Source organism: Lipotes vexillifer, unplaced genomic scaffold (assembly GCF_000442215.2).
Source record: "Lipotes vexillifer unplaced genomic scaffold, Lipotes_vexillifer_v1.1 scaffold112, whole genome shotgun sequence".
Lineage (NCBI taxonomy): Eukaryota > Metazoa > Chordata > Mammalia > Artiodactyla > Lipotidae > Lipotes > Lipotes vexillifer.
Genome location: NW_006776285.1, coordinates 3,688,960 through 3,703,113, shown reverse-complemented (window position 1 = coordinate 3,703,113; position 14,154 = coordinate 3,688,960). Strand labels below are relative to the sequence as shown.

The 14,154-nt window shown below is 38.3% G+C and overlaps 1 protein-coding gene across 2 annotated transcripts in view; it reads right to left on the bottom strand.

Annotated features, from left to right (window-relative positions):
- The window catches only part of GRM1 (glutamate metabotropic receptor 1), a 371,163-nt gene that overhangs the window by 8,106 nt on the left and 348,903 nt on the right, over window positions 1-14,154 (bottom strand). Inside the window, exon 9 of one of the 2 annotated variants that reach the window (XM_007450328.1) lies at window positions 420-480. The exons of the other annotated variant lie outside the window; for it this stretch is intronic. Coding sequence (XP_007450390.1) covers window positions 420-480 — 61 coding nt within the window. Of the gene's footprint in view, window positions 1-419; window positions 481-14,154 lie in introns of those variants that run through there. 2 annotated transcript variants of the gene reach the window in all.

The window sequence follows — 14,154 nt, the reverse complement described above, 5'->3', positions numbered from 1 at the left end:
AAAAAAAAAAAAAAAAAAAAAAAAAAAAGGCAAAGAAAGAAAACAAAAGAAAGAGCTCTGTTTGCCAAGGAGAAGTTAACAAATTTGTGAAGGGGGAAAAATTCACTTTCAAGTTTGTGAGTGGGAGTCACAAACAAAAGTGAATCTCTAGATTGGGGAAAAAACTGTTGCCTCTTGCATCAAAACATAAAAAAGCAAAAAGACTAACAGCTTGACAGTGTCCTTTCAAGAACAATGGACGATCAAATTAAGGCAGTCGTGCAAACCATGGCACGTAAATGGTTCCTCGTTCTTGATGGCATGCACCACATCTGTTTCCATGTTAGAAAGTAGGAAAACCCAGGAGAGAGAAAGCAAGGGGCAAACCACTATTTTTTCCATGCAGCTTCTCTTACACATTCACTGCAGTGTGTGGGTTTTCAAAGCTGCACATGTGCCGACGGACACTGTCTGGTGGGCGAGAATTCTGGCTGCCTCTTCCTGAAGATGGAAAAGAAAAAGATACCCAGTGAGTGAGCGGTTATACACGTATATAGAGATGGCGATCACACCACTTGGGCGGTGCCAGGGCTGGGGTAGCGCCTAGCTTGGCTCCTGAGCCTTTCTCCATGTAACCTGCACCTGCACATCCTGGATCTTCCTTGTGTTGCCCAGCTGTTTCTTACTGCCAGGCCCAATTCTGAAAGTCACATCAGTGGAGTGCATTCTTTCTTTTACCTTGTGGGACCGTCTCTTCCCAAGCGGCAGATGCTTTCTCAGCTCTGTATGTGTCTATCCCACATTGGCTCTCTTCCCTCCACTCTTGACACTCTCCTTTATTCTTGGAGGCAGCGGACTCCACCTAAATCTTCCCACCCACCATCCCTCTTAAAGGATGCTCATGGGTTTATGTCTTACACTGTGACTTGTAGTGCTAATTTTACTCTATATTATGTTATCATAAAAGCAGTGCTGTCACTTAGCATAAAGTTACATGTATCTCTTGGCCCTCATAAGATGGAATGTATCTTGTGGTGGAAAGAAGGGAAGTGGCAAGAGATTGGGCAAGCCTCCCACCAGGGGAGAACATCATCTCATTCCCTGGTTGGATGTCTCCTTGTACAGCACAGAGTGTGTGTGCGGTAAGGGCAGAAGAGCCCTGACTTGACATGACCAGGATGATGGGGCGGCCACGTGCAGGTGGCCACGTGCAGGTGGTCATGGGCAGGTGGCCTTTCCAGCATCTGCTGGAGTGAGGATACGTGGGTTTCACACAAGTTAAGGACACATGAGTTTCCCACTTTATTAGGTGGTGGGTTAAAGTCATCTTAGCGTCACTCCACATAAGAGGGCAGCCAATCATAGAAGAGAATTTGAGGAACAAGATGCTAAAGATGAACCGTCAGCAGGTGCTGTGAGTGGTGTGGATAAGGTCACAGTCATGAAGCCCCTATAGGGCTTTCTAGAAACTCACAAATGTTCTGTCAATCATTCTTGGGCCACCTACCCCAAGATCCTGGTGACAATTATCCAGTGTTAATCAGAAGAGGACCACAACAGCTCCAGGCAAGTCAAAGACCTTTGTCAACTCTCCTATCTCTTTTCCCCATCAAAGCAAGCAGAAAAAGGGAAATTCAGAAGAGGGAAGAGGCAGAGATATTTCAGGAGCAGACCACGTCCCTTCCTAGTCCAAGTCCTTCAGGCTGAAGCCTGACATTGTTCTGGGAAGGAGAGATGTGAGTTTGAGGTTTGAAACAAGAATACAGTGGAATATCTTTTTAATACCTGAAAGCAAGGAATCTAGTATGAATGCAGAAGGTGAGAAAAAAGATTTTTCATAGCACAGTTGAAGGTGAAGGAGAAAAAATAAAATTGATCAATATGTATATTTCCATCAAGTTTGGACCATTCAATAAACCTTTTGAAAGTATATGATCTACCCAGGACAATGTGAAGTCCCCATCCAGAGATAAGAACTTGAAACACCTTTGGTATAATTTTATTACCACTACAATAATCAATTTACTTAAGAAAATTAGACAAAGAGATAATGTTTGTTACTGAATGAGGCAAAGTAATATGACATTTAATATGCCCACCTGAAATTACAAAGATCATGAAAACAATGAAAACATTAGCAGTAGATGCCCAGGAATAAAAATATGATGTTTGAATATATAATGAAGTTACTGGTAGAAAAGGGCATTTCACCAGTAAACTAATGTTAAAGCAACTTCATTTCTCATGAAAGAAGGCAGAAAATACACTCAATGCATTTGGCTTTGCCTTTTGCTAAACTGCCTGCACCCCCTTGCATCCTCCAATTAATTCTCCTTTAGATAATGTCTGTATGTGGCCTGGTCCAGTGGTGCTGGGAAGCCAGGACCCTGGCAGGGCTGGCTTCCTGTCCCCGTGACCAATACAGACACACGGTGGGTTCCTTAGCAGAAGGGCCCTGTATTCAGGGTTTAGTGCTCTGTGGTCATCCTTTTGATACTCGTAATCATTTTATCACTTAATTTGTGTTTTGTAAGTGATGTTCCATGTGGAAACGGAGCATGCACTGGGGGTTTAGAGCCTCACCTCAAGCATGATACTGCCTCTCTGGACAGGTTTTCAGTTTCTTGTTCCTTGCACCCTCCCACCCCCCCTTGGGGACCAGAGCCCATCCAGCCTCCCACTGCCCACCCCTGCCCAATGATCACTGCCACCCTCCTCCCCTGCCAGGGGACTGTGGGAACAGGTGTGGGAAGATCAGATCAGGATCAGGTGCACATGCCCAATAACATCTCAAGGCAGCTGATGGCCATGGCCAACTCCTCCTTGAACTGGCAGGCCCACTGTGCATTTGGTGAGGAACACGGCAGGGGCGAGCCTCTCGTTTATCCTCCATGCATGTTCCTTGCTAGTCCCTGTACTGTTGTTGTGATTCCCTTGAGGGTTGCCGGTCTACCATGGGCTGGGGCAGGAGGCACCTGGAAAGGGGAGATGCCTGGTTCAGTTTCTCCATGGCATCTACCCAGTGACTGGCTGGAGGGGAACCTGGCAGCCTGAGCGTGTGTGCGGAGTCACTGAGCGGCTAGCTGCTGCGCCTGGCAGGGTCTGTTCTTGCTCGTCAAATATCCCCCACAAGGGAGTACAGCGTTACATGGCAAATAAGAAACCAAAATGACAGGTCTACAGAGAGACAGTAGGAGAAAGGAAAGGGCTTTATATTTTAGTGCCTTTAACATTTTTCCCTCTATGTTTTCAACCAGGGGCTACGGGTTTTCATTTTGCACTGGGCCATGCAATTGATACAGCTGGTCCTGTCTGCTGGAATGTACAGATGATGGATGATGAAAACCATGGGGAAACGTCTTGACAGCTTAGAGACTTGTTCTGCTGACATTAGCATAGGTGCACACAGTGTGGCATGAGGGACAGCTCAGCACTTGTGTCTCCTGGGGACTGGGGCAGGAAGCTCTGTGGCCTCTGTAGCTGACTTGGAAATACTCTTGCAGTTATGGACAGTTCTGTGGTTGCTTTGGGGGTTTCAACCATATTGACAGCCAAATTTCACATAGTAACTCCAAGCAATCCCAAAGCCACATTTAACAATTGATTGAAATAGTTGAAAAAATTACAGCATCTCCTTCATGGTTCCATTTCTTCAGTCTCTGACTTTGTGTTGAAGTGAAATGCAAATGACCTATGCATGCAGATCTTACTTTTATGAAAGAAGAGGATTCATAAAGGTTACAGGTCAAGACCTGAAAAATCTGATTCCAGAGTGGCCATTTTATCAACTGCATTAAATCTGAGAGAAGGAGCTGGACTTTGGGGTATTTTTAACAATCGTAGAACCATATAGTCAAGCAACCCCAGAGTCCGCAAGCCAGAGTAAAAGCTCGGAGGGAAAATGCAGCATATGTGGGCTTGTCAAATATGTCCCAAATCTGTGCTGAATCTTTTGGCAGAAACTGTGGATTTAATGAAACCCCAGAAGTTTAGTTAGAAAGATTCATCTTCAATTTCTTCTGAAAATGCAAAGCTGTTTTTTCTTTTCTTTCTTCTCTTTCCCCCTTCCTTCCTTCCTTCCTTCCTTTCTTTCTTTCTTTCTTTTTTTTCTTTCTTTCTTTCTTTCTTTTTTCTTTCAAATCCCTTCTTGGTGTATGCATACCTTCTCCCATCTATTCCCATTGTCCAAATAACCTTTCTTTGTATAAGAGACTATCTGTCTTTGAGTGTACTTGGTGCCATATTACTTTGCTTTTGTGTATTATTTGCTTTACAGCTAGTCACCCCTACATTGGTTTCTATGCTAAGAATGATTCTTTACGTGAACTTGAGAAGTTGTTACAGACGAGTTTTACTCCTTATAGTGTAGCAATAAGCTCACAGGACAAGGATTCAGGAGACCAGCTACTCTCCAACTGAATATTTGCCTCTTTCAGACTCAGTTTTTCATTCATAAAGAAGGATTGATGAAATAGTACATGTAAAAATGCTTCCAAATAGCAAAATGCTATCCCAGCTTAAGACAACTCTATTGGAGGAGCAAAGGCACAGACAAAAGACTGATATTTTAAATCTCATTGTGTATTTAGGTTAGACTAATTCATAGTATCTCCAACTTCACTTCATTTTACTTATGGATTTTAACCACTTCCTTATTCAAGAATTTCAATAACCTCTAGGAGAAAAATATTTTCTACTAGAAAGTAAGAAAACAGTTTTCTAAGAAAACTAAGAAATTAGAAAATAGTTTTCTCTCTTGCAATTTTTTTTTTTTTTTTTTTGCCAGCAACATTAGAGACATTGAGTGGATATGTCAGGAGCCGGTAAAACTAGGTACAGTCAGGTTAGCTGTCTGTACCTGAAGTTGCATGTCTATGACAGGTTTGGAGGTGAGACTTTTAGCAGAGATAAAATGGTCTATACAATTCCAGATCGTCACCATGGAAATAATGTGGCAGCTGTCCAAAGTAATCATAAAGATTGATGGCAACCACTCAAGACCATTTTAGCAGAAGATATCTATCTTTCCTGTTGTTATAAATAAATAGGATAATTTGTGCCTCTGATTGCTTTCCAAAGCCAAATGCATTCTTTCTATTATCTGAATTTAAATATTAATTTCTCAACATTCATTCATCGGAGTGGAAAATGGAGCTCTGACTGTATATATAGGCCTGCTGTAAATGGTAATTGTTCCACTCTTCCTTTTAATACATGCACATCTAACATAGTACAGTAAGGCTCTTTATATAAACACAATGCAGTATGAAATATTTCTCTATTTTAAAATCCTTAATTGTAAAGATTTCTAAGTGAGATGCTATAGAGAACAATTTAATAAAATTCAATTCAATTACCATCACAGATTTGTCAAATATTAACATTTTGTCTTATTAAGTTTCCTTTCCTTCAGAAAACATTAGGGATATGTTTGAAGCCTTCTGTATGTTATTCTTAATACTAATCCTCTCCTTTTCAAGAGAAAATTTGGTATATATCATCACTTGGCATATGCGAATACTTTTACATGTGTAGTCATATGTGTTAATAAATAATGTGGTAGTGTTTAGCATGTTATTAGATTTCATATCCATAGCATCACACTATATTTCCATTCAGCAATTTGCCCTTTTGCATAGTATTATGTTAATAGATATAGCTCTAGTTCATTCACTTAAACTAAATTGAATAAATACCACACTATCAATAATATAATCAATTCTCCTACTGATGGCCATTTAGGTTGTTTCCTACATACCGCTATTTTAAGCAATACTGCAGTAAACATGCTTGGTTATATCTCTCTGCACACATATGAGAGAGCTTTTCTGTGGGGTGGACCAAGAAGCAGAATTGATGGATTGTGGTGAATGCACATTTGTCTTTCTTATGTATTGCCAAACTGCTCTACAAAATGCTTGCAGAATTTACACTGGTATGTGAGAATTCCTACTATTCTTTCCAATTCAGTTCATTTTTCAGACATCTTTAAAACTGACTATTATGAAAATTATTTTAAATATATAAACATGGAAACAATGCTAAAATGAACCCCCATATCCCTATCACCCAGCTTCAATAATAATCAATATATTTGTGAATCTTATTTCATCTATACCTGCCATTTATTTATTTTAAAACATTATGTCATTCCATCCATAAAGAATTTAGTATATATTTCTACAATATAGGTATACATTTTTATAATAAAAGGAAAAAATATTGTCACACTTAAAATACATTAATAGTGATTCCTTAATATTTGATATTAAATATTTGATATTAAATAGATGATATTTGAATTTCCCTGATTGTCTCATGTATATTTATTTTACTCTTGATTTTCACATCATCCCAATAAGAGCTGCACATTGCATTTTGTTGATGAGTCTTATAAGTCTTTTTTAATCTGTAGATGTTCCCTCCTCCTTTTTGCTTGCTATTTATTTGTTGAAGAAACATCCAGATTATAGATTTTACAGATTGAGTCCCTGTAGTGTCATTTAACATGTTTCTCTGTTACTTATGTTGCCTATGATTTGATAGTTAGATCTGAAGTTTTGATCAGCTTCATGATTAATTGTATGGGAAAAATAGTTTGTTGGAGGCAGAGTTTTCTTCCTGTTATACCACACAGAGAAGCACATAAATTGTGTTTTCTATTAGTCATATTAAGATTGATCAGTGGGTTTAGATGTTTCAGCCTGATGTACACATTATAAAACTCCCCATCAATCTTTCATCTAATGGTTTTAGCAGTAATTGGTGACATTATATAGATCAATTATTTTATTAAAAAACTAATAAATGATGTTATTAGCATTCTATCATCCCTTCTGTATTTGCCACCTAGATTTCTTTTTAAAAGAAGAACTTATTCCTATCACCTATTTAATTCCTCTGAGATACAGTTCAAACAGAAAACACAAGCCAAATGGATGAGTCTTTTCTTTGTCAATGCTCAGAATGATGATTCAGTTTTCTAACATCTAGCAACAGTGATCAGTGTACCACCTGTGGGTCTGTTTCTATTGTCTGTTTCCCTTGGTTTTTTTTTTTGTTGTTGTTGTTGTTGTTATATGGCTCTAACTCTTCCATGCCTAAACACATTTTATATCAGATAAGACATTATAAATATATGAAATAAGATTCTGTAGAGGTTCTACGTTATCTCTACCAGAGTTACTTCACTTTTTTTGCTAAGTAGAATGGGAAAGATTAAGTCAATCCAGTCAGAAACTGAGCTGAGCAAAGTTGTTTTGCAGTTTGTATAGGAGTCAGTCTACTGTAGGGAGAAGGGTATATCGCTTCAAGACTTTTAACAGAGCATCTGGCTGTGCACTAGTACAGCTCACTTGGTGGGTCTTTATCTCCTCAGCATTGAGAGACTGTGGGATATTCTGGCTGGCTTTTCGAAGATTTTTAGTTTAGATTTTTGGTCCCCCCACACACACAACTTCAGAATTAGGCATGTGTCTTAACAGGGAACCTGTATCCGGTGTTTGAGAACTTTGAGTCTCCAATCTTGTCAGTGCAGATTCAAGTGATTGCTAAAAGTGTTTTCTAGCCTGTCTCCTCAGCAATTAAAAGGCTCCATGAAAATGGACTCTCCATGTCAGAGGTGTTTGGCATATCTTTTAACCTTTCTGATCCCGCCAACTACAAACATCAGCAGATGGTTTTTTGTTGTTGTTGTTGCGGTACGCGGGCCTCTCACTGTTGTGGCCTCTCCCGTTGCGGAGCACAGGCTCCGGACGCGCAGGCTCAGTGGCCATGGCTCAGGGGCCCAGCCACTCCGCGGCATAGTGGGATCTTCCCGGACCGGGGCACAAACCCGCGACCCCTGCATCAGCAGGCGGACTCTCAACCACTGCGCCACCAGAGAAGCCCCTCAGCAGATGTTTTGAGGGAGAAGCTGGACATGTATTGAAGCCTCTCATGCCTTTTATTTTATCACTTCAGCCTCCAGTGACTACAAGATCTCTTCTGTCTTCTCTCCTCCCTCCACTGACATTCTGCTTGGGCCAAGTCTGGATACTCGTCCTTTTGCCAGAGCCTGGAGTTGGCAGATGCCTCCAGGGAAAAGCATCTGCAGATCACCTGCTCACTTCTCAGTTCTCCTGTTTCTGATATTTTAGTTCTCGCTAATCCCTGTCACTTCAGCAGCTCCCTGATGCTGAAAAAAAGATAGCTTTTGTCTTTCGTACCTGTTTTCTAAACCTAAAGTATTCTTATTCTTCACAACATTCTGCACATATTTCCTTCAGGAATTCTAAAATGTTTATCAAGTGCTTGACCACACTGCAATGTACGTTATATCTTTGCCTCTCTCCTGTGATCCTTTTCATTTCTTATTATATAAGTTAATTCTTATCCTCAACAGTAGGCAAGTCATAGTTTCTGGAGGGCAGGATCCATGGATGATTTACCATTGCGTGCTGGTTTATCTCCCTTTTACCTACTCCAATTCTTGGAAATAAAAGGAAACCATGTAATTTCTCATGCAAACTGATTACTTTTAAGAGTGAAGGAAGTGCTCTTAAAAATTATGTCATGACAAAAGGCATACACTGGGACTTTCCTTTGTATTTCCTGGGCATACAAAGAGACACGTGGTCATCTATTTACAGTAAATGTTGAACAAGTGATTGAATAAACAAAACAGAATGAAGAAATATTCCTAATATGAAAATAGTACAGAAATAGCCCTGAGCTTCTTTATCACTTTGGTAATTGCAGGAATATCAAAGGCACTTATTATTTTTGTTACTAATTCCTAAATTAATTCTCATACTCAATTTGACCGTCATAAAATCTCCAGCAAAATTTACATTAAAAAAATAAAATAGTAAAAATAATGTATATATGTATTTGTGTGTGCAAAAACTACTATACATAAATATGTTAATGGTGGTTTTTCTCTGTGTATTGGTAGAATTGTAGATAATTTTTATTAGTTGTTCCTATTTTTTCCAAATTCCCCACAATTAATATTTATCATTTTTTTAAATATGAAAAATAAGCAGTAACTGTTATTACAAAAATAAATTTAAAATATATAATTCAGAAGTAAAATTCCCTCTCCTTTTAGCTTTACCCCAATAAACTAAGGTATTATATGGGAGTTGTGAATATATATATATTTTTTTTGCTGAAAAAAAATTAAAGTAAAAATTCTAAATATATATTAAAATATATGAGGAGCTACTAAGGAGAAATATCAAATATAAATTACAGAATTTGGGAAATTATACTAATATTTTGTATGTACTGAAGTCTTAATTCAAAATTTTGTAGTAAATTTAGTCTTTATACTGTAAATAAACGTTTTACTGTATGTATATTTTCAATGTTCATTCTCACATATAAGCATCTTTATTAATGAGAAAGTAAAAGCTCAAAATTAGAAAAAAAAAAATACAACTTAAGTTACGTAAAAGGAAAAAAAAATACCCTGCTGTTTCCAGATAAACTTTAGGTGCCAAACTGCCAAAGTAATTACTTTTATTATTTTGCTCTGATTTATCAAAGAGGGGGAGAGAAAGAGATTATGAAAACAACTTGCCAAAAACTAAAGTCTTCACCTCAGGATGTTTTGCAAAAAGATTTAGAGTCGCCGATGAAGCTGAACATTGGGAAGCATTTTTTATTACATCTCCAGCCTGCTGCGGAAATGCCGGGCACCAGTAAACAATATGTATTAAGGATGATTCTGTTTGTATGTATCCTTATCAAATATATTCTATAATGAAATAAAATCTGAAAAGTGGATTCCTTATTGACCTATAATCATGAAAGTATATAATTTAAAATATTTAAATTTTTTAAAAAAGAAATTATTCCTTTGGTAAGAAGCTTAAAATTCATGATAACAAAAAAGGACTTAGATTACTTGAGAACTTTGTGAGGCTTTTAATATTCTTGGCTAAAGCACTAATATTAGATATATGTTTTCACTAAAATTTATTTTATGCCACCACTTCTGTTTAAGCAGAGGCATTAATATCCCCATGTCACCACCCAGCAAACCTGAAAAGACACTGATAGACAATTCTCATAGAATTTCTTTCACAGTATTAGAAGTACAGTCACCATAGCCATAAAAGAAATCTTGGTCGTATCATAACCTATTGAGAAAGAGGAAGGGGAGATATTAAAACTGGTATAAGAGGACTTCTGTGTCCAGCTAAGATGTAATTCCTTGGGGTAAACCAGCTCTCCCACTGAGAACAACTAGAAAAAAACAGACAAAATATTTTAAAAAACCATTTAAAGACATTGGGATACTGTCATGGCAGCCAGAATCCAAGGGACCAATAAGTCAGAAAGAAGAGAACTTCAGAGAGGTAAGCAGATAATCTTCAAGCTATTTTTCTCATTGGGACATTTGATGATTCTTGATATAGAAGAGCAGATTGAGAGTCCAGGCAGAGGGCCTTAAGTAAGAGGTAAAGAAGCAAGAAAAATATTTACAGGGCTACAGACACAAAAATTTGAGTTCAAGTCTTCCAAGGTAGCCAGGATTTGAGGAGCCAAGACCCTGAAGAGAAGGAGGTTAAGAAAAGTGAGACCAAAACTTGGTGGGTTTCCTTTGGAAATTTTTGCAAACTTTAGGCTGCGCAAAGCACAGGATACAAAGCTAAGCAGAAAGCTGCTGAAAATCAGTGCAGTTTTAGGTAGTCTCATAGCACTGAGGAATCAAAATAGGAGTTAAAGACATTTAAAGAATGAAGAAATGAAGTAAACGGTGAGGACTCAGGATCTTAAAATCCCTGATCTCAAGATCATTATCATCAGGAAAATGCAAATTAAAACTATAATTAAATACTACTACACACCCATTAGAATGGCTATCATGTAAAAGACCATCAACCCAAAATGGATCTCATACATTCTTGGTAGGAGTGTAAAATGACAAAATCACTGTGGAAATCTCTTTGGCAGTTTCTAATAAGTTAAACATACACTTGCCTTATCATCCAGTAATTCCACTGCTAGGCATATACCCACAAGAAATGAAAATTTATGTCCATAAAGATGTACGTGTATGTTGATTGTAGCTTTATTTGTAATATCGAGAGCTGGAAATTGCCCAAATGTCCATCAACGAAATAGATTAAATAAATTTTAGTGTATTCATACAAGGTAACACTACTCAGCAATTAAAGAGAATAAATGATTGATACATGCAGGAGCATGGATGAGTCTCATGCTGTGTGAAAGGATGGCTCATAATGTATATACAGTGAAACTATTTTAAAATGGGGAGATCAGGAGAGCATGTGTAAACAATTTTACTCTTCCCAGTGATTAACTGATAGTGGTAGTATTAATTGTTAGACATTTCTATGGCTACTGTGGAATAACAAAAACATATACTTATGATATATTCTGATTCTACCATCTGTTTCCTTGGGAACTAGAATTCTTATTATGGCATAAATGTAATATATATGTAGTACATGATAATACATGAGCTGTCCATGAATTTCTGGATCAGAAAAGCTGAGAACAGATATAGTAGGGAGTCTATGGAACACTTATTTTAAGCTACTTCTTAAGACCTACCAACTATACTATTCACTGGTAGAATATGGTAAATAGAATGTGAGTATTGCCATCTCCACTGTTAGAGATAAAGCAACTGAAGTCTGTAGAAAGGTAAATGTGAGAAACATAGTGTGATCGTATGGACCACACAGAGTGCACATTCCTAAGGAAGCATCTTCCCAGGGACCGATGAGGATCTGGTTCTCAGGCTTGCAGTCATTCTTCCCATCACTCACCACCCAGGTAAATATCATAGGACAACTTATTTTGTCTGCCCAGTGAGGATAATATATCATCCAAGGTGAGATTTATATTAAACAAGCTCATATAGTGAGGTTGTTATATAACAGAATTTCAATTTCATTTGCAGTAGGAAATAAGGTACAGGATTTAGAATACCAAAATGTATATAAATAGGGGAAGCCAATAATTAATAGTTACTTGCTCACTGGGAATCAGAAGAAGGGGTGGAGTGTGGCAAATGTCAATACTTAAACATTTGATGGCATTAAGCCAATATAGCTTACTTCATCCTTTTAGTCTTAGGGATCACCTTGTCATTTGTACCTAAATTTTCAGAGCCTGTGACTCACCATCCCCTTCACTCATCTCAACATCAGAGAGGTCTATGGCCATTTCCAGTGTTTGTTTGTTTGCTTTTCTCTGCTTTTGTGTCTGATCAGTCTCCCTCTCTTATAAATCAACCACATTTTAGATGTGATGGTCCATTTAATCTGGTAATAGTTCATATATTATAGGCTTTGGAGCTAAACTACCCTGAGGTGACTGCACATCTCTATTTACTCTGAATTTTGTGAGCAATCTTCCTTTTACTTTTCTTTTTACCTTTTAAGCATTTCTTTCTGTTCACTATCTTCTTCCCCAGTTGTCAGAGCCCTAGGTCAGGCCACTCTAATCTCCCACCTGGACCCTGCTACAGCCTCCTCTCAGAGTGCCCCACCTCCCATATCTTGTTCTCCTGTGTCCTCCACACTGAGGGTGGAGTATTAGCTCTAAAACATGTTTCTCACTAATCACAGTGCACTCCTGCTTTGTGACTGTGGTGACTTCCATTGTTCAGAGGATGAGATCCACGCTCTTGAGGTCTGTAAGGAGGCCCTGCATGATCTGGTCTTAGCCCGCCCTTCTTGTCTACTTATCACACTTTCCTTTATTCTCACTTCCAGGCATCCTGGAATTGCTTCCTGTCCTTCAGCCATCAGTGGTTTTTTTTGCTCAGAGCCTTTACACTCTGATTGTTTGACTGGTCTACCCCTTTAGCTCCCTTCCTTGCCTAGCTAACCCTTTTTCTCCTTCAGAAGTCAGTCTAAATAATTCTTAGTCCTGGGAACATTTCCAGCCTCCACACACTGGAACTGGTTAGGTCCTCTTAATAACACTCCTGTAACACCTTGTACTCACCCTTACAAACATTCACTACACTTGTAATTACATGTTCAATGTTTGGTCTCCTGGCTAGAATCCCGTTTTCCACAAAGGCAGGGGCTGGATCTTTTTTGTTCACCACTGTATTCCCTGCCCGTGTCCCAATGGCTAGCACAAGTAGGTGTTTGAATCAATTAGTCATCAATGCTTCTCTTCCCAAGGTAAAAAGGGGTGCATCAGGCCTTGAGCTCATTCTAACCATCAGAGCAAAAGAGATTTTATACTAGGACCGGCTCTAGAATAACTTTTGATTTTAAACAGTTGGAGCTAAACAAAACCTTACTAAAATTGCTTGCAATTCTATCTCTTACAATAAGACACTGACAGAATCAGTGGCTAAAGTCACAGAGCTGCCTGGTGACGGATCTACAGCCATCCTTCCTACTCCCTCACCCCTCCCCTAGCTGCCCCATTATCGTAACTTCTTTTATTCTACTTTGATCATGTAAGTCTTCATTCCTTTTTCTTTGTTAACACTTTTCCTACTCCCCCATCCCACATCCACCTAAGCCAAATAACATAAGCAGTGCAAAGTTTAATCAAGTGGAAAATGACATTAATTTCCACAGTGTTTGAGAGCATTTACTAGAAACAAGCTAACAGTATATATTTTTATAACTGAAAAATCAGGGAAAGGAAAGTATTTTCTATCATTATTGATTTCTCCTAAGAAGTTGTTTTTCAATATCTTTAGCAGCATCACCAGGGACTTTGCCTAATTTCATTAGCAGCAGACTCCTCATTCATCTGGAAGATAATCTGCATAGAGGGTATTTTTAAGTTGCCTTCAGTTATAGGAGATTTCCCTTACCCCTTCGAAATAAAATAAAATTATAGACACATATTTGGGTTAACTGGATTAAATATTTGCTGATTTTCCTCTTCTATTCTATTGACCAATGTTAACAATAAGTAATATTTTATTGTCGGCCTGTAATTTATTATGTATTTTAATTCATTCAGAAGACAATGTCCTAACAATCCATATTTCTTCAAAAACAAAACACCTTTTCCCCTCCTCTTTGTTCATCTTAAGGCGACTTAGAAGTATTTTACAGCCAGGATTCTCTATAAAGTAGCAAAGACAAGGCTCAGTTTTTAAATGTGTTTGACTCTACACCTCACACCTTTATAACAAACGCCGTGTCAGCATGATGCATTTTCTCGCCCCTCCATTGG